The sequence below is a fragment of the Mesoplodon densirostris genome, chromosome 1 (genome assembly GCF_025265405.1).
Source record: "Mesoplodon densirostris isolate mMesDen1 chromosome 1, mMesDen1 primary haplotype, whole genome shotgun sequence".
In the NCBI taxonomy this organism is placed as follows: Eukaryota; Metazoa; Chordata; class Mammalia; order Artiodactyla; family Ziphiidae; genus Mesoplodon; species Mesoplodon densirostris.
The window spans coordinates 111,995,377-112,016,704 of NC_082661.1; the positions used below are offsets into that span (position 1 = coordinate 111,995,377).

Genomic DNA, 21,328 nt, shown 5'->3' on the forward strand with positions numbered 1-21,328 from the left:
TTGCAGACATAACAGCATTCAGACATAGACCTGGGTTTCCAGTTGAGCAAATCCAAGGCCGAGAAGGGAGGTGGAAGGACTGATTAAGACACAGGGCGTATCAGCCAGAGAGCGAGGGAGGCTCAGACTCCTGTCTGCCACTCCACCCTTCTCTGGAATTCTAGACTATTTAGACTCACAGAATTACGGTGCTAAAGGTCTTACCTTCATGCTGTCATGCTTCCAAATAGAATTATGAAGGAAGGATCCCTTCGATAAAAGCCATCACTTGCTTTTATTATGAGTCTCTCAATTTCAAGTGACAGAAAACCCAACTGGAAACGGCTTAAGCAAAATCTGGAACTCACTGGTTCACACAGCTCAAAGGTCAATGGAGCCCAGCTGGACTCAGGGGCTAGGGTGTGTGGTGTCATCAGGAATCATCCTCCACGTCCCTCGGCCCTGCCCGTTTGCTGTGTTCTCAGGCCAGTTCACACCTCGTGGGAACAAAAAGGCTGCCAGAAGCATTAGGCTTGCATCTCACACTACCAAGCCCAGTGGGAAAGACGATTCTCCTCCCCTGCAGGCCTGCCACACCCCAAGTCCCAGGCAGAAACAATCCCTCTCTGGAACTCTGGGTTTCACACCTTGCCTTTCTCTTGCCTTTTTGGCCACGGTCTCACCTGCTCATCTGTTTCTTGCTTAACTGTGGCCTGAAGTCCAGGAAAATGTTTACGCAGGGCTCAGTTTTACTAGAGTGGAATGAAAGGTGAGGCAGGCTGCCGGCTGTACATCCACAGACTCAGCCCACGTGTCCCCAGCCACCTGGCTGAGATTTACGGATACTAAACTCTGAGCTCCTGTGGCTCGTCAGTCTGCCTGGATACCTCCACTTCATTCTACATAACTAAGAATGTTTCTTGATGGCTTCTCTTCACCTCTATCACTTTTGGAAAGTTCGAGACTTGGTCCGATTTCCCACCCTGGCTGCGCTTGTAAGTCCCGGGAGGCACTGCCTCCTCACACGTGGCCTAAACCGTGTCAATCCCGAAACACGCCTCGTTTATCAATAGACACACACATGGAACCTCAAAGTGACTCCCAGGCATTTTAAAATTGCTCAGAACTCCCAGATTTATATATGCATCAGCCTCGGAGTCCCTTCCGGGGGGAGGATTCCTTAAGACCTATCATCAGCCCCCAGGAAAAGTGAGGGCGTTTCCTGATCCTTTTCACAGGCCTATCAAGTTACTTAACAGCCCGGCAAGGTCTGGAACCTGGGCACCCTGGTGCCTCACGTCACTGGTGGTCCTCGGTCTCCCAGTGGGAGAGGCTCCCAATCCCCGCTCTGGAAATACCGGAGGCGGCAGGCCACACCCACGGGGCCGCCCCTCGGCCTCCCTGCTCAGGGTCCGGGGCTGCGGAGAAGCAAGCGGGGCTGAAGCTCCCAACAGACCGGGACCTCGGGGAGGAGCACCTCGGCGCCACGCTCAGGGATGCGGGAGCATCGCAAGGTCCCCGCAGAATCAGCGAAAGACAAACTCGCCAGCGATGGTCCACACCTGGCCAGGTGGCCCCTCACCACCTCCTGCCGAGCCTGCAGAGGGGCTCCAAGCCCCTGAGCTGCAAGGCTCCTGTGGTCTAGTCATCAGTGAGACAGCTCAGCAGAGGAACTGGAGAGTCGTGCTGGTTTTGACTTGGGTCACTTTGGACCTGCCTGAGGGCAGAGGAGAGTTTTGGGACCAACGCCTGCTTCTGAGGAGGTGACAGGGAGCATGGCCACCTCTGCCACACCTGGCGCTGCCCCCCACAGAGAGAGGATGCACAGAGCTCCTCTAGGGACCCAGAGAAGGCCTTTCTGGAGTGAGGCACACAGGGACCCTAGGCCCCGGGCTACAGCCGCCTTCCCTTCCAGACGGGCTCTTGTGACCACCATACCTCTCGAGTCAAGAGCAAATGCTTTAACTGACAGTCACTGGTTTTTATGTTTTATGGGTTTTGGGGATTTTTTTTTTTTTTTTTTTTTTTTGCTGTGGGAGATATTTTGAGAGGCTTCAGGACACAATGGAAAGGGCTTGAAATAAGGCCAGACCTGGTTAATATCTTGGATCGGCCACTGACTGATTCTGTGACTTTGGGCAAGTTACTGAACTTCCCTGAGTCTCCTTTTTCTGATCTGCGAAATGAGAAAAATGAAATTCTACTTCCAAAGTGGGTGTCAGGATGGGAATGAATATATCTGAGCAGGTGAGCAGGTGTTCACTAATTACAGAAAGATGATGATCATTCCTGTTACTGCTGCATTGTTCCTACTGCCTTTATTACATTTAATAGTAATGTATCCAGGGCCCAACACACTCCTAGGTGTGCATCCGAGAGCTCTAATAGCCCTAAGACATCTGATGAGGGAGCTTCATGACTTTATCTCCACAGTAAATTTGTCCAGGTGCTTTGAAAACATATCCAAATAAATTGGGGGGTAGCTTAATTGCGAGTTGAAATATGTAAAGCCCTCCCAGCATAACTGCAAATCTGAATTACAGTGCTGCATTTTACTATTAACACATAAGCCATATAATCTTCCTGCTTTATACTCAAAAAAGAATGCCTTTTGAGATGCTCAATGCTTTGCAGAAAGATCTACAAACCGTGCTTAAAACAGCTCACTGGGAAGAGAATATCCAGCAAAATCCTGCCCATTCTGAAAAAGGTAGAAAATAAAGTGTGAAGTTGAGAATTCCTTTTTTTGACTGCCTTAACCAAGTCAGGCATCCATGGCTCTGTACAGCTCATCAACATTAACAAATCATGAACGAAGACCCAGATGGTGAGAGGCAAGCCCATGTGCAGATAGCACAAGTGAGGGGGCTGGAGAGATGATGAAGGACAGCAGTGACATCGACCTCTATGGAATGGAATGTTGAGTTAAAGCCAAGAAGTTGAGAATTGATAGAGGAGATGTAAATTTCTGCTTTTCAGTAAAACACACATGCATGAGAGTGGGATGATGAAGACTTGGCTTGGCAATACTTGAGTAAAATAATTGCGAGGGTTTCAATTTTAAGAGGCATAAATGAGAGCAGAACATAGGACTCAGAGGAAGTAACAGGTCCCTCTACTATGAGCTGAGTAGGTGACACCTGGAGCAGTCTAAGGAGGGCACAGTCAGGGTCAACCCAGTAAACGACTGGATGAGGACGGCTGAGATGCTCAAGGTCTAGACCATTTCACACAAAAAACAGATAGGACTGTTAAGCCTGAAGCAGAGACCTGAGAAGGGAAGGAGAGCTGCCTTCAAACTGGTAAAGGATGGAATGTACAGGAGGCCCAAGGATGCGGGTTGCTCCAGGATCAGCAGGTGTATCCAGGTGACTGGGGTATCCGGTTGATGCCACAAGGAGCAGATTCAGAGCAATGAGAGCCCCGGCTGTGACTGACAAAGATCACACGGGCTGCCCAGTGAGACACAAGTCCTGCTCCACCCAGAGTAGGAGGAGGACTCCCTTCCGTGGATGGTACAGAGGGGATGCTGTAATTCCAAGCGTCCATGCTAGTCTCTCTTCTATATTACAAACCCAAGAAGGGGCTGGGAAGTAGCACAGTAAGATCCATGAGAGCTCACTGAGACTGGTTGAAGTATTCTGATCATCTCTTTTGTTGTTTGATAAACCACAAAAGACTGGCACTTTGAAGATCTTGTTTTTTCCACTAAGGCAGCTGTGATGCTCAAAGAACAGAACCTAGGCTCTGGGACTGGCTAAGGCCTCAGAATAAACACAGCACCTGATGGTGAAGACTAGTATTTATGGGGCATCTCACGGCACACTGGTTGTGGATGTGATGCTCCATGGTCTACACATGTATTCTTTCATGGGTTGATTGTGTTCTGCCATTTCAGAAATGATTTCAGGTAGGTTGCAAGGATACATAAAATACGTCTAGACTTAAATGAATTAAAAGTTGAAATGATAGCACACAGAAATATAGGGAAGGAAAACAAAATGGGTACAGGATTAATTTGGTGTTTATGACTTCTGGGAGGCACATAGAGACAGTCATCCCATTTTACACATGAGTCAACTGAGGCTCACAGGCTGAATAATTTCCTAAAGTCAAACACCTAACCAAGCATACCAGCTGGGATTTTATTCAAGGTCTGACTGACCACAAAGCTGGTGCTTTCTGATGGAACATCACTGCCTCAGGGAGAGCTGACAATGAAGTGACACTGATTATCTTCTTGCTGACTAGGGTGAGACCAAGGGCATGGAATGCAGAGTCGATTTTTTTACAGACCAATCACATAGAATGATTCCTATCTTAAAGCCCAGCACAGTGGCCTCAGATACATGCTTACTGTATACTTTTTGACAAGGATAATGCCCAGAACAATTTAACTTTTTTTTTTTTTTTTTTTTTTTTTTTTTTTTTGCGGTATGCGGGCCTCTCACTGTTGTGGCCTCCCCCGTTGCGGAGCACAGGCTCCGGACGCGCAGGCTCCGGACGCGCAGGCTCCGGACGCGCAGGCTCAGCGGCCATGGCTCACGGGCCCAGCCGCTCCGCGGCATATGGGATCCTCCCAGACCGGGGCACGAACCCGTATCCCCTGCATCGGCAGGCGGACTCTCAACCACTTGCGCCACCAGGGAGGCCCCAATTTAACATTTTAAAACCAATCCAGAGAATATAATAGAAATGTAACAACCATGAAGCTCTATTTGCCCTTCAGGTAGCTGTTATGTGTATCTCCTCATAGCTATGGTACTGAACATTTTATAGAAGACTTTTGATGTATGAAAGCAAAATCATTGTTAATGGGATTTTTCCTTCTTTAGGGCTGAAGACAGTTGACTCGTTTAGGAGTGAGACACTGGCTAAGATACCCAGGGCCATGAGTCAAATATATACTTCCCAGCCTAAACATCTGTTTCACGTTAATAACAAAGTTCAGTTATTTAGCAATGGTTTATATATAAAGAGAAGGATGATGAATCATAATATCAAAATGTGTTTCTAAAGCCTTTTTAAAATACTCTGAAAGGAGGCACCTCAAGATGGTGGAGGAATAAAACATGAAGATCACCTTCCTCCCCACAAATACATGAAAAGTACATCTACATGTGGAACAGCTCCTACAGAACACCTACTGAACGCTGGCAGAAGACCTCAGACTTCCCAAAAGGCAAGAAACTGCCCCCACGTGATCCAGGGACAACCTCCCCAGGAGAACGCACGGCGTGCCTCAGGCTGTTGCAACATCACGCCAGCCTCTACTGCTGCAGGCTCACCCCGCATCTGCACCCCTCCCTCCCCCCCCCCCCCGCCTGAGTGAGCCAGAGCCCCCTAATCAGATGCTCCTTTAACCCCGTCCTGCCTGAGCGAAGAACAGACGCCCTCAGGCGACCTACACGCAGAGGCGGGTCCAAATCCAAAGCTGAAGCTCAGGAGCTGTGCGAACAAAGAGAAGGGGAAATCTCTCCCAGCAGCCTCAGGAGCAGCGGGTTAAATCACAATCACAATCACAATCTCCACAGTCAACTTGATGTACCCTGCATCAGTGGATTACCTGAATAGACAACGAATCGTCCCAAAATTGAGGCGATGGACTTTGGGAGCAACTGTAGACTTGGGGTTTGCTTTCTGCATCTAATCTGTTTCTGGTTTTATGTTTATCTTAGTTTAGTATTTAGAGCTTATTATCATTGGTAGATTTGTTAACTGATTTGGTTGCTCTCTTCCTTTTTTTTAATATATATGTATATATTTTTCCTTTTTCGCTTTCTGTGAGTGTGTATGTGTATGCTTCTTTGTGTGATTTTGTCTGTATAGCTTTGCTTTTGCCATTATTCCTAGGGTTCTGATTGTCTGTTTTTTGTTTTCTTAAGGTTTTTTTTTTTTTTTTTTTGCGGTACGCGGGCCTCTCACTGTTGTGGCCTCTCCCGTTGCGGAGCCTGTGCTCTAGATGTGCAGGCTCAGCACAGGCTCAGCGCAGGCTCAGCGCAGGCTCAGCGGCCATGGCTCACGGGCCCAGCCACTCCACGGCATGTGGGATCTTCCCGGACCAGGGCACGAACCCGTGTCCCCTGCATCGGCAGGCGGACTCTCAACCACTGCGCCACCAGGGAAGCCCTTCTTAAGGTTTTTAAGTATAGTTTTTAGAACTTGTTATCATTGGTGGATTTGTTTTTTGGATTGGTTCCTCTCTCTTTCTTTTTTTATTTATTACTTTTTAACTTTTAATTTTTAATATTTTTTATTTTAATAACTTTATTTTATTTACTTTTTTCCTTTCTTTCTTTTTTTTTTTCTACCTTTTCCTCTGAGCCATGAGGCTGACAGGGTCTTGGTGCTCTGGCCGGGTATCAGGCCAGAGCCTCTGAGGTAGGAGAGCCAAGTTCAAGACACTGGTCCACCAGAGACATCCTGGCCCCATATAATATCAAACAGCAAAAGCTCTCCCAGAGATCTCCATCTCAATGCCAAGACCCAGCTCCACTCAATGACCAGCAAGCTACAGTGCTGGACACCCTATGCCAAACAACTAGCAAGACAGAAACAGAACCCCATGCATTAGCAGAGAGGCTGCCTAAAATCATAATAAGGTCACAGACACCCCAAAACATATCACTGGACGTGGTCCTGCCCACCAGAAAGACAAGATCCAGCCTCATCCACCAGAACACAAGCACCCGTCCCCCCCACCAGGAAGCCTACACAACCCACTGAACCAACCTTACCCACTGGGAGCAGACACCAAAAACAACGGGAACTACAAACTTGCAGCCTGCAAAAAGGAGACCCCAAACACAGTAAGATAAGCAAAATAAGACAGAGGAACACGCAGCAGATGAAGGAGCCAGGTAAAAACCCACGAGACCTAACAAATGAAGAGGAAATAGGCAGGGCTACCCTGGTGGCACAGTGGTTAAGAATCTGCCTGCCAATGCAGGGGACACGGGTTCAAGCCCTGGTCAAGGAAGATACCACATGCCACGGAGCAACTAAGCCCGTGTGCCACAACTACTGAGCCTGTGCTTTAGAGCCCATGAGCCACAACTACTGAGCCCATGAGCCACAACTACTGAAGCCCATGTGTCTAGAGCCCGTGATCCGCAACAAGAGAAGCCACTGCAATGAGAAGCCCACGTACTGCAACAAAGAATAGACCCTGCTCGCTGCAACTAGAGAAAGCCTGTGCACAGCAACTAAGACCCAACGCAGCCAAAAATAAATAAATAAATAAATATATTTAAAAAAAGAAACTAGTACTTAAAAAAAAAAAGAGGAAATAGGCAGTCTACCTGAAAAAGAACTCAGAGTAACGATAGTAAAGATGATCCAAAATCTTGGAAACAGAATGGAGAATATACAAGAAATGTTTGACAAGGACCTAGAAGACCTAAAGAGCAAACAAACAATGATGAACAACACAATAAATGAAATTAAAAATGCTCTAGAAGGAATCAATAGCAGAATAACTGAGGCAGAAGAACAGATAAGTGACCTGGAAGATAAAACAGTGGAAATAACTGCCGCAGAGCAAAATAAAGAAAAAAGAATGAAAAGAATTGAGGACAATCTCAGAGACCTCTGGGACAACATTAAACTCACCAACATTCGAATTATAGGGGTCCCAGAAGAAGAAGAGAAAAAGAAAGGGACTGAGAAAATATTTGAAGAGATTATAGTTGAAAACTTCCCTAACATGGGTAAGGAAATAGTCAATCAAGCCCAAGAAGCACAGAGAGTCCCATACAGGATAAATCCAAGGAGAAACACGCCAAGACACATATTAATGAAACTATCAAAAATTAAATACAAAGAAAAAATATTAAAAGCAGTAAGGGAAAAGCAACAATTAACATAAAAGGGAATCCCGATAAGGTTAACAGCTGATCTTTCAGCAGAAACTCTGCAAACCAGAAGGGAGTGGCAGGACATATTTAAAGTGATGAAAGGGAAAAACCTACAACCAAGATTACTCTACCCAGCAAGGATCTCATTCAGATTCGATGGAGAAATTAAAACCTTTACAGACAAACAAAAGCTAAGAGAACTCAGCACCACCAAACCAGCTTTACAACAAATGCTAATGGAACTTCTCTAGGCAGGAAACACAAGAAGGAAAAGACTTACAATAACAAACCCAAAACAATTATGAAAATAGTAATAGAAACATACATATCGATAACTACCTTAAATGTAAATGGATTAAATGCTCCAACCAAAAGACACATGCTTGCTGAATGGATACAAAAACAAGACCCATATATATGCTGTCTACAAGACCCACTTCAGACCTAGGGACACATACAGATTGAAAGTGAGGGGATGGAAAAAGATATTCCATACAAATGGAAATCAAAAGAAAGCTGGAGTAGCAATTCTCATACCAGACAAAATAGACTTTAAAATAAAGACTATTACAAGAGACAAAGAAGGACACTACATAATGATCAAGGGATCAATCCAAGAAGAAGATATAACAATTGCAAATATTTATGCACCCAACATAAGAGTACCTCAATACATAAGGCAAATGCTACCAGCCATAAAAGAGGAAATCGACAGTAACACAATCATAGTAGGGGACTTTAACACCCCACTTTCACCAATGGACAGATCATCCAAAATGAAAATAAATAAGGAAACACAAGCTTTAAATGATACATTAAACAAGATGGACTTAACTGATATTTATAGGACATTACATCTATTACAAATGGAATGTAATTCCATTTGTAATCCAAAAACAGCAGATTACACTTTCTTCTCAATTGCTCATGGAACATTCTCCAGGATAGATTATATCTTGGGTCACAAATGAAGCCTTGGTAAATTTAAGAAAACTGAAATCGTATCAAGTATCTTTTCCAACCACAGCGTTATGAGACTAGATATCAATTACAGGAAAAAAATCTGTAAAAAATACAAACACATGGAGGCTAAACAATACACTACTAAATAACCAGGAGATCACTGAAGAAAGCAGAGGAAATCAAAAAATACCTAGAGACAAATGACAGTGAAAACACGGCGACCCAATACCTATGGGATGCAGCAAAAGCAGTTCTAAGAGGGAAGTTTATAGCAATACAATCCTACCTCAAGAAACAATAAACATCTAAAATAAACAACCTAACCTTACACCTAAAGCAATTAGAGAAAGAAGATCAAAAAACACCCAAAGTTAGCAGAAGGAAAGAAATCATAAAGATCAGATCAGAAATAAATGAAAAAGAAATGAAGGATACGATAGGAAAGATCAATAAAACTAAAAGCTGGTTCTTTGAGAAGACAAACAAAATTGATAAACCATTAGCGAAACTCATCAAGAAAAAAGACTCAAATCAATAGAATTAGAAATGAAAAAGGAGAAGTAAAAACTGACACTTCAGAAATACAGAGGATCATGAGACATTACTACAAGCAACTATATGCCAATAAAATGGAAAACCTGGAGGAAATGGACAAATTCTTAGAAAAGCACAACCTTCTGAGACTGAACCAGGAAGAAATAGAAAATAGAAACAGACCAATCACAAGCACTGAAATTGAAACTGTGATTAAAAGTCTTTCAACAAACAAAAGCCCAGGACCAGATGGCTTCACAGGTGAATTCTATCAAACATTTAGAGAAGAGCTAACACCTATCCTTCTCAAACTCTTCCAAAATATAGCAGAGGGAGGAACACTCCCAAACTCATTCTATGAGGCCACCATCACTCTGGTACCAAAACCAGACAAGGATGTCACAAAAAAAGAAAACTATAGGCCAATAACACTGATGAACATAGATGCAAAAATCCTCAACAAAATACTAGTAAACAGAATCCAACAGCACATTAAAGAATCATACACCATGATTAAGTAGGGTTTATCCGAGGGATGCTAGGATTCTTCAATGTATGCAAATCAATCAATGTGATACACCATATTAACAAATTGAAGGAGAAAGACCATATGATCATGTCAATAGATGCAGAAAAAGCTTTCAACAAAATTCAACACCAATTTATGATTAAAAAAACCCTCAGAATGTAGGCATAGAGCTAACTTACCTCAACATAATAAAGGCCAAATATGACAAACCCACAGCCAACATCATTCTCAATGGTGAAAAACAAACAATTTCCACTAAGATCAGGAACAAGACAAGGTTGCCCACTCTCACCACTATTATTCAACATAGTTTTAGAAGTTTTAGCCACAGCAATCAGAGAAGAAAAAGAAATAAAAGGAATCCAAATCAGAAAAGAAGAAGTAAAGCTGTCACTGTTTGCAGATGACATGATACTATACATAGAGAATCCTAAACATGCTACCAGAAAACTACTAGAGCTCATCAATGAATTTGGTAAAGTAGCAGGATACAAAATTAATGCACAGAAATCTCTTGCATTCCTATACACTAATGATGAAAAATCTGAAAGAGAAATTAAGGAAACACTCTCATTTACCATTGCAACAAAAAGAATAAAATACCTAGGAATAAACCTACCTAAGGAGACAAAAGACCTGTATGCAGAAAACTATAAGACACTGATGAAAGAAATTAAAGATGATACAAACAGATGGAGAGATATACCATATTCCTGGATTAGAAGGATCAACACTGTGAAAATGATTATACTACCCAAAGCAATCTACAGATTCAATGCAATCCCTATCAAACTACCAATGGCATTTTTCACAGAACTAGAACAAAAAATTTCACAATTTGTATGGAAACACAGAAGACCCCAACAGCCAAAACAATCTTGAGAAACAGAAACGGAGCTGGAGGAATCAGGCTCCCGGACTTCAGACCATTCTACAAAGCTACAGTAATCAAGACAGTATGGTACTGGCACAAAAACAGAAATATAGATCAGTGGAACAGGATAGAAAGCCCAGAGATAAACCCATGCACATATGGCCACCTTATCTTTGATAAAGGAAGCAAGAATATACAGTGGAGAAAAGACAGCCTCTTCAATAGTGGTGCTGGGAAACCTGGACAGCTACATGTAAAAGAATAAAATTAGAGCACTCCCTAACACCATACACAAAAATAAACTCAAAATGGATTAAAGACCGGGCCTCCCTGGTGGCGCAGTGGTTGAGAGTCCGCCTGCCGATGCAGGGGACACGGGTTCGTGCCCCGGTCTGGGAGGATCCCATATGCCACGGAGCGGCTGGGCCCGTGAGCCATGGCCGCTGGGCCTGCGCATCCGGAGCCTGTGCTCCGCAACGGGAGAGGCCACAACAGTGAGAGGCCCGCATACCGGAAAAAAAAAAAAAAAAAAAAAGGATTAAAGACCTAAACGTAAGGCCAGACACTATAAATCTCTTAGAGGAAAACACAGGCAGAACACTCCATGACATAAATCACAGCAAGATCTTTTTTGACCCACCTCCTAGAGAAATGGAGATAAAAACAAAAATAAACAAATGAGACCTATTAAAACTTAAAAGCTTTTGCACAGCAAAGGAAACCATAAACAAGATGAAAAGACAACCCTCAGAATGGGAGAAAATATTTGCAAACAAAGCAACTGACAAAGGATTAATCTCCAAAATATACAAGCAGCTCATGCAGCTCAATATCAGAAAAAAAAACAACCCAATCCAAAAATGGGTAGAAGACCTAAATAGACATTTCTCCAAAGAAGATACAGATTGCCAACAAACACATGAAAAGATGCTCAACATCACTAATCATTAGAGAAATGCCAATCAAAACTACAATGAGGTATCACCTCACACCAGTCAGAATGGCCATTATCAAAAAGTCTACAAACAATAAATGCTGGAGAGGGTGTGGAGAAAAGGCAACCCTCCTGCACTGTTGGTGGGAATGTAAATTGATACAGTCACTATGGAGAACAGTATGGAGATTCCTTAAAAAACTAAGAATAGAACTACTATACGACCCAGCAGCCCCACTACTGGGCATATACCCTGAGAAAACCATAATTCAAAAAGAGTCATGTACCACAATGTTCATTGCAGCTCTATTTACAATAGTCAGGACACGGAAGGAACCTAAGCGTCCATCGACAGATGAATGGATAAAGAAGATGTGGCACGTATATATAATGGAATATTACTCAGCCATAAAAAGAAACGAAAGTGAGCTATTTGTAGTGAGGTGGATGGACCTAGAGTCTGTCATACAGAGTGAAGTAAGTCAGAAAGAGAAAGACAAGTACCGTATGCTAACACATATATATATGGAGTCTAAAATGGTTCTGAAGAACCTAGGGGCAGGACAGGAATAAAGACGCAGACATAGAGAATGGACCTGAGGACACGGCGGATAGGAAGGGTAAGCTGGGATGAAGTTGAGAGAGTGACATTGACATATATACACTACCAAATGTAAAACAGATAGCTAATGGGAAGCAGCCGCATAGCACGGGGAGATCAGCTCAGTGCTTTGTGTCCACCTAGAGGGGTGGGATAGGGAGGGTGGGAAGGAGTTGCAAGAAGGAGGGGATATGGGGATATATGTATACGTATAGTTGATTCACTTTGTTATACAGCAGAAACTAACACAACAATGTGAAGCAATTATACTCCAATGAAAATGTTAAAAAAAAATACTCTGACCTAAGGGGATTTATAAACACCAGGCACTATTATTACAGTGCATTTGCTATTGTTGCCTGTAAATTAAATGGAGACACCAGGCAGAACTCATCAAGACCAATTTTAAAGACCTTCTTAGTTAAGAACAGTTTAATAGTGCACAGCCTGATGGTGGCGAATGAAATCCAGATTACGATTTCCTTTCCCTTTTACGTAATATTGTTGGATTTAATTCATTAAACTAATAGTTACAGAACATCTTCTGTGTGCGTGGCCCCGTAGGGACACAAAGATGAAAAAAAACGAGTCCAGGCTTGGAGGTAGAGTCAGTCCACACCAATCCTTGGTACAATTTACTGATGGTCACAGAGCAAATTTATTTTCCAAAGGTGGCCACTACAGTACCTCTCAACCGACAAGTCCTTCCTGAACCTTCCATTCATCCTCAGGAGGTGGAACATGATTCCCCTCCTTGTGAGTCTGTGTGCGTGTGGGTGGAAGGGCACTCGGTGAGAAGGGCACAGCCGAGGGAGGGCTGGGAATGAAAAATCCACAATATGCGATGTATGAAATAGTACTGTGGGAGATTAGGACGGAGGTGAGGTGGGTCTATATTTGTGCTGTCCTATATGATAGCCTCGAGCCACATATGGCTACTTAAATGTAAATGAATTAAAATTCAATAGAATTAAAACTTCAGCCACACTAGCCCTGTTCCAGGTGCTGGGAGGGCTCCCATATTGCACAAGGTAGATACAGAGCAGTTACATCAGTGCTGGGCTCTGAGGTACGTCTCCTTGTCGCCCAGGCAGCAGTGTCCCACCGCGGGCTTCTGAGACAGTGGGACCTGGTGCTGTGTCTGGGGAATCAACCAGAGACAGGTTAGTTAGGCAGGCAGAGGATACGGTTGTCACCAGCCCCCAGTGAGGAGTAGCGTTGGAGAACAAAAAGTCTGTGGATTTCAAGACAGCCCAGGCTGGGGAAAACAGATGGGCCAGAATCACCAGGTAGCTGGTGATTTACTTATCAGTTCCATAGAGTTTGAAACGGTTCCGTTACAGTACAGGGCTCGCTGGAGACTTGCAAAAACCAAAGGCAGCTTTAGGTTTGGAAGAAAAATCAAAGGACTGGAAAGTGAAGGAGCAGGGGTGGAAAGGAAGAGGAGGCCAGGAGAGGGGACGGCAAGTGCCCCTCATCACACCCCCAGGGTGGGGCTGGCGACCATGGTACCCATTGGCAGATCGTGCTCACTGTCCTGAGAGGGGAGAATATCTCTCAGTCAGTGGCAGGACAACGAGTAAACAATTAATCAATTACCCTAACAACTGCTTCTCTGTATCGGACTGAAAAGAAAGCGGTAGGAGCAGCTACAGAGACACTCACAAATAAGAACGGGAAAAGTCATTAGTGTTTGAAATAAAAACCAACAGTTTCAGATGCAGAGAATGGGCTTTCCAGAGGGCTTGCAGGGATCCAGATGAGATTTCCTGCCATTTCTTTTCCTGGTACCCACCACTCTTACTCTCCTGAATTCCATCACTGATCTTTTAAGCAGATGACCGCAGGGCTCTGTATTCTGAGGCTTAACACAAGTTGACAAGAGACTTTCAGCTGGCTGCATTCAGCATCAGCATCTCTCCCCACCCCTCAGTGGGACTCTGAACATTTTCCGCACCTTGGCTCCTTCAGAGAGACCTAGCAAAGGCAGGATGTCCTTATGCGTTGCCACAGACTCTGCTGTCCCCTTCTCATCCTAGCACAGCCGACCAAAGCCCCGACATGCAACAGAGTGCTACACTGGGGGAAAGAATGGATCACAACATCATCAATTCTTTGTGAGACTGAATAAGGAAACACTCTAGCAGCCCAGACTTTTAAGTAACCCACATAAACAGACAATTCAGACCTTGGTGTACGGTGCCGAGCAGGTAGCTGAATCTTGGCAGGGAGGAGGCTAAATAAGAAAATGCCAAACTTGCGTTGCACGGGCGTTAGGATGTCTCCCCTCAGTAAAAGCATCTCACAAAGATTTCTCCGTTCCCCTTTCTACTGGGGAAGCTTAATACCCCCTCCAGCTCAAAGGGGATGCATTTTGCTTATCAATGTCTCCCCCCCGGCCCAAAACACTGGTTCCTAATTTATCTGAGAATAGGAGACAAAAAGAAATCTTTTGTGTTACAGAGCACGTATAAAATATCTTGCACTTTCCTGCATAGTTAAAAGCACACGAGATTGCCACACTTCTTATTCACAAGCGTTTGCACTTTCCAGAAGTGCGTTTTTTTAGAGCTCCACAAAGGTCCCCCAAATTGTTTTCTCCTTAAAAAGCATAAAGACAAGCCAGTGCTGGTGGTTTTCTTTTCCTTCTGACTCTGTAAATCTCTTTAGACAAATGCCAAAGAGGACTCTTGTTTACATGTACATTTCAAGACGGCTTCACTTGTACAGCAAAAAGCCCACCTCTCTTAAAAGATGAGGAATCTGTGGGACACACAAGGGGCCTTCCCCACCTCTTGGTGGTCTCCCAGCACTGGCTTACCTTGGGGTGCTCCAGTTTGGTTGGATTTCCCCAGGACACGTAAATGTGAGGTCCTGGGGATGGGATACCTGTTAGCATGGGTCAGGTAGGGACAGGGATTCCATGCAGGGCAGTCAGAGAAGAATTCCACCAGCGCAGGCCAGCATGATGCTTACTTTGTTCTAGGTGCTTTAGGTCTATTAACTCATATTCTCCCCACAAGGCTGTGAAGTAGGCCTTATTCCTTTGCCCCCATTTTACAGAAGAGGAGAGAGGCCTTGAGGTCACCAGCACCGAGGGTGGAGGCGAGGTGTGAGCCCAGGCAGGCTGGCGGCCCAGGCTGTGTTTTCATCACGACGCCCTACCACCTACCCCAGAAGGACACGCATCTTCCGTGCATATAAACCATCTAACCACACAGATCTCCTAACTTAACGCTGGCCTCTGTGAGATGTGAAAGGCGTGTTGTAAAGTAGCAGAGCAGTAGAAAAGGTAGACACGTTACAGAAGATGGATTAGGGCTTGGACACAACAGCCCAGGTATGGCTAGTAAATTAGGGCAAATGAGATCTGCAACAGAAGACGAGCCCAGCTGGAGACAGGCTGGCTCGCCCCACCTCCTCCTCTGGCTGTTCTCAGGCCCTCCCCCGACAAATCATTAACAACTCTTGAAAGTTACTCAGTTACCCATCACTCCTCCCTTCCCACCACTCCTGAAAAAATCACTGCCCTGGCTTCATCACTGTTTGCTTAAGGAAATTTATGACTGACTGGTCTAAGCAGTCAAGACAAAGCGCAGAAATCATCTTCTACAAGTTTAATGATGCTCAGAAAAAAATGGCATGCTCTCCTATGTTGAGCTGTGATGCATGTACACTTGTACATGACATGTATATTTCGAAGGCCCACAGAAGGGAGCCGTGCCCCCCAGGGGTAATCTCATCCAATGACAGGACCACGGCTCCTGAGACAACCTCTCTGAGGGCAACTGCTGAGAGTGGGTGGTGATATCTCACTTTCCTTCACAACTGGTGAAACCTAGACTAGCACCTGACTGCAAATTTGCCATCAGTCAGTCTTGGTCCAGAGCCTGGAAGCCCCCGTGCTGAGCGGATAACTGGGTGGGTGGAGGGAGCTTGCTAGGGCTGCCCCACAGGAGGGCAAAGCATGAAGCCTGGACTTTTCATAGACAAAGGTCAAGGAGCATCCTGAACATGAATCCTAGGAAAGCAAGTCAGCAATGATTTTAGGATCTTACTTGTAGTTTTTCTCCCAGAATTTCACTGGTCTGACGTACGATGTGATAAAAATGACACTCCCGAGAAACGGGCTCAGTGGAGTAGAAAAGATCGACGTGGCAAACGCCTGAAAGAAAAGTATGGCAGAATCTGAGGATTTTGAGTTAAGGAAAAAAAGAAGTGTTCATGGTTATTCTTCTACATAGTATTTGCATTCTGACTAGTTTACACGAAAGCTATTTTCTCACCAAGGAAAGAAAGAAGGGCCTACCCATGATCTCTCTATGTACATATTTGGAAATATAAAACTTTCAATAATATCCTGCTAGGTCTCATTTCACCACCATGAAAACCAAATGATTCTCATAAAAATCCCAGCAGTCTCAGCATGATTTGTGGCAAAGATTTAATATCTAAGATTTGAAAAGAACAGTTTCTTTTTACTGAGATATTGTTAGCTGAACCAAACACACTGTGGTACATTTACTAAAGTATCAAGCAGCTTTATAAATAATTTAAATTAAATTACACTTTGAAAGTAAATAAATAGCATTGTTTGGGAAGATAGCATCTCTATTCCTCAAAGAATCTTTTCCCACTGTTCAAAAATATGTATTTTTTTTATCATACACTGAACACCAATGGCTCAATTCAACTCATGTCTGGTTTATAAGCTAAAAATGTGTATACAAGTCACAGCATGCTGTAGGCTAAGTCACCTCCCTAGCACTCTGTATGGGTTTCCCACTTCTTGGCATGCCTCAGTTTTACACACTCTGATCAGAAATTTACATTTGCTCAATATTAAAATTAGTATGGCTCTCACTTTTGGCTTAAGCCCAACTAATTGATCTCTGGAAATCTGGGGGAGGTGCCAGAAGGGCTGGTCCCTCCCCAGTCTCACTCCGTCATTGGAAAACTTCTCCCCACTGTCAATCACGGGGCCTTTGATTTGTTAAAGCCAGAGGGAACAGAGGTGGCAGAGGTCAGTGGGGGGCCAGAGGGCCCAGGTTTTACATATGCACATGGTTCCTTGTTCTTCAGGGTGAGGGCTGGGAGGGTTTTACTGCAGGTCTGACCTGATCTCCTACAAGGCTGATTTTCCCACCTGGAAGGGGACGTGGCTGCACAAATGGAGGTCTTGTTTTTTAGCCCATGTTTAAAAAGTTCTGGCAGAAAGTAAGAAATGCCTAAATGTCTGTCACAGATAGTAAGATTCTGTGTTTCATTACCTACCAGAGCACAGAAGGGCTTTCCCATATTATCAGTGGCAGGGCTTAGTTATGTGATACGGACCCTCACAGCTCCACTCACATGTAAATACAAAGAAGGGAGTGAGCCTTGCTTGTCTACAGGCACTTCCCAGTGCATTGACATAGATTTAAGCTCAGAGTTTTCCTTCAGGGGTAGCTGTGTCATTTTTTTTCAATTTGCTATTTATTTCCAAACATCTTCAGAAGTGAAATAACACATCTTCCATCAATAGTGTTGAATTGTTTGTGTATCAAAAAGATCTCGACTGTGCTAAAATTTCAATCTGATTCCTTTTATTTTGACCTAGGTTCAAAGGCAGAACTCCAGAGTAAGGAGCTACTGTGGTATCTATCATCACCCAACAGTTTCTTCTTCATCGGGAAGCTGGAAAGATCTAAATACCTCTGCCACAAAACATACCAGTGTAACTATTCCCCTTGTCACAGGAAGAAAAAAAGAACATCATGGGAGATGTCATCGAAGGAAGGTACTGAAAAAACCTGAGAAAGCAGAGCAGGGTCACAGGGGAGATTCCTGAGGGAGGGTGTTGGGTGAGGGGAAGGTGACAGGGGGCACTGTGGGGTCTGCAGAGGATCCAGGACAAAGTTAAGTGGAGCTGGGGCTGGGTAGGCGGCTGCGTGGGCCGGCACTGCCGTTCTTTTTGATTCTAAACATTTCCCCAAAGATTATGTTATCCGTTTTTTAAATGCCAGAAACAGTTATCCAGAAATTAAGAAACGAGGAAAAGAGTGCTAGCCTATAAATAAAGTTCAAATTTGGGAGGAAAGGAAATGAAGCTAAATAGGTCAGAGGTAGGGCAGAAGTGAATAGATGGCCTCAAAGGTTAGTTTATTTAAGGAAGATCAGAAAAGAAATATAGCGCTCTTGGGGAAATACGCAAGATCGTGACTGTAATGGCTAAGGCAGTCCCGAGAAATATGCAGCCTTCTTTATTTTTTGAGAGCCAAGAGGTGGGCCAAAGGGCTAGATAGAGACTCCTTAAAAAGCTTCAGGTTTATCTGAGTACATTTCAAATGAAAATATCAACGTTAATACTTTAAGAAAGTAACTGGAAGCTCGAAAGGATGTACCAAATAGAAAGCGGCCTTTCCCATACACACATTTAACAGAGCTAATACAGCTAAGTCTGTCTAATTATTAGAAAACAATGGTGTTGCATGCTCTCTACACATATTAAAAGGGTGAGCATCTATCTTTCCCTGGAGGTTACAAGCTCAGAAACTAACAGAGGCTACCGAGGGAGAAAACATGCTAGGACTGGAAAAAGCAATTTAATAAACAGTGCCCCCGCTGGCCTGAAAGTTAATTCAATTCCAAAATGGAGCAAATTAGCCCCTTCTCAAAGCCAGGATGGAACCCACAGCTTCTTAATAGAGTGATAAAATCATTAACATTTCAAAATTAGTCAAGATCCAGGGCTGGCATTTAGGAACCTGATAGCCTTGTCTTGATGGCATATATATCTGGTTTCTTAAACGAGTTCATTATATCCTGCACAGTATGATGTTGGGCTCCACATAGCAAATAGCTACCTTCACAACTGATCCAGGATGGGGAAGGGTCTTTGGGTGATGGGGTAGGGGTGCTGGAAGCCCTGGAAGCCATCACACAACTGTAGTGGTCAGGCTCCACGGCCATCTCGAAGGGTCGATAACTTAGCAGAGGCAGGAGGTGGGTTTCACTGACGGGAACAGTTTTAGGCACAAAGCACTGGGATCAACTGTCTTCTAAAACTAAATGCCCAATAAAATCTGCATCTCAGATGTGTTCAATTTCTCAAGAGAACCAGTCCATCCATCGCGAAAGTACTTAGATTTAACGCCCACTGTGCTCAATCTGAGGGATGCCAGGGCTGCCTTTATCCTTAGAGGAGATATTAAGTGCCAGATACCATGTGTTTGTGTGTGACCCCTCAACACACATAAAGGTCAGGTAATTGAAAGTTACAGCTTCCAGAACAGTTTTAATTCGGCTATGGAACTACAGGAGTAATTAGTATTACCGGACTCATCCAACAAGGCATAAGGGGCCACAAGAAACACTACAGATCTATGTAAGACCAAAGTTAGAATAAAATTGGGAACCACCACTTCAAGTTTTAAGTGCAACTCCTCAACTGCAAATTTACATCCATCTTATCATTTTCATCTAATAAACAGGCTTTAAATTCTAGACAGGATACCCGAGACACACACCAGAAATAAATAAAAATCCCCTGACTCTTTCATCTCACTCTGTTTTAAGGGATTCCGTTTAGAAAAACTAAAATGACTGGCATTCTAGAAAACGTTATAGGAAAGGGGTGATACGCAAGCTCACGCTTTTGTGATCATTTTTCCTGAGCTTGTTCCTCCAAATAACCATGAAACACTTTACAAGTATCAGGGCAGGTCTAAGAATAGGAACACAGAACCATGTGCATTGTGAGGACAGCTCTGGGTATGCTTAATAATTAAAAAAAAAAATAAGTTGGAAGGACAGCATTTTTTAAAAATCTAGAATGTATTATCACAATGAATATCCCATGTCTGTTTCTATCCCTGTACCCAAAGTTGAGACCCAGTGGTTCCTTAAGAACTGTCTTCAGGAGCCTTATGCACCTTCAGGAAAGAAAGCTCTGTTTGGCCATTAAAACCGGCTCACAGCACCCCCAGTGGATGCCAGCAGAGAACTGCGCTTCACACACATCAGGGGATGAGAATATCAGGAAGGCTTGTGAAGATGGAAATTCCAGGGTCCTCCCCGCGGAATGTGATTTTAAAAGTATGTGCTGACCCCAGGAATCTACTTTTTTAAACAAGCTCCTCCAGGGATTCTGATCTAAGGAGTCCCTGAACCACATCTCGGGAAATACAAATTCAGAAAGTATAAATTCACTGGGGGGACTTCCCTGGTGGCACAGTGGTTAAGAATCCACCTGCCAATGCAGGGCACACGGGTTCGAGCCCTGGTCCGGGAAGATCCCACATGCCACGGAGCAACTAAGCCCGTGTGCCACAACTACTGAGCCTGTGCTCTAGAGCCACAACTACTGAGCCCACGTGCCACAACTACTGAAGCCCGCGTGCCTAGAGCCCGTGCTCCGCAACAAGAGAAGCCACCGCAATGAGAAGCCCACACACCGCAACGAAGAGTAGCTTCCGCTCACCACAACTAGAGAAAGTCTGCGCGCAGCAACGAAGACCCAATGCGGCCAAAAATTAAAAAAGAAAAAAAAAGAATATTTCTCTTTAATCTCTCTCTCTTCAAGAGTATTCTTGATTTTTCTCTTTCTCCCTCTCTCCAAACACACACACACAGATACACATGCACACACAATTTAGCTATCTGTGTCAAAGTGATCTTTAGAAGTGTCAAGTTGTTTTGAAGTAAATTAAAACGAAGTATCATTATGGAAACACTTAAAAATAGACAAGGAAACCAAACAAAACTACAAATGATAAAATTAGGCTTCTTGGCTAATGATAACAAAACCATAAATTTTTTTTTTTTTTGGTCTTCAAAAATATTTGGGTAATTCTGTTTGTGCCCATTTCTGGGTTTTTGAACATTCCTCAAGTATAAGGTAACCAAACTATATTATAATATAATGTTATATGATCAATAATAATATATCAATCCTATCCACAAAGTTTAATAACAGCAAATCAGTTTGCACTATTTTGCACAAGTCAACCAAATCATTTAAGTGGTGACTTTCCATTTAAAAGACATGATATCTTATATGGTGAGGGGGAAGGGTAAG

General features: G+C 43.8%; 1 protein-coding gene across 5 annotated transcripts in view; it reads right to left on the reverse strand.

Annotated features, from left to right (window-relative positions):
• Window positions 1–21,328, reverse strand: part of PCNX2 (pecanex 2) — a 287,082-nt gene that overhangs the window by 71,798 nt on the left and 193,956 nt on the right. For 4 of the 5 annotated variants that reach the window (XM_060107858.1, XM_060107868.1, XM_060107877.1 and 1 more), the window contains one exon: window positions 16,329–16,435. In XM_060107858.1, the coding sequence (XP_059963841.1) occupies window positions 16,329–16,435 (107 nt within the window). Of the gene's footprint in view, window positions 1–16,328; window positions 16,459–21,328 lie in introns of all 5 variants that reach the window. The other variant, XM_060107897.1, reaches the window with a different exon arrangement.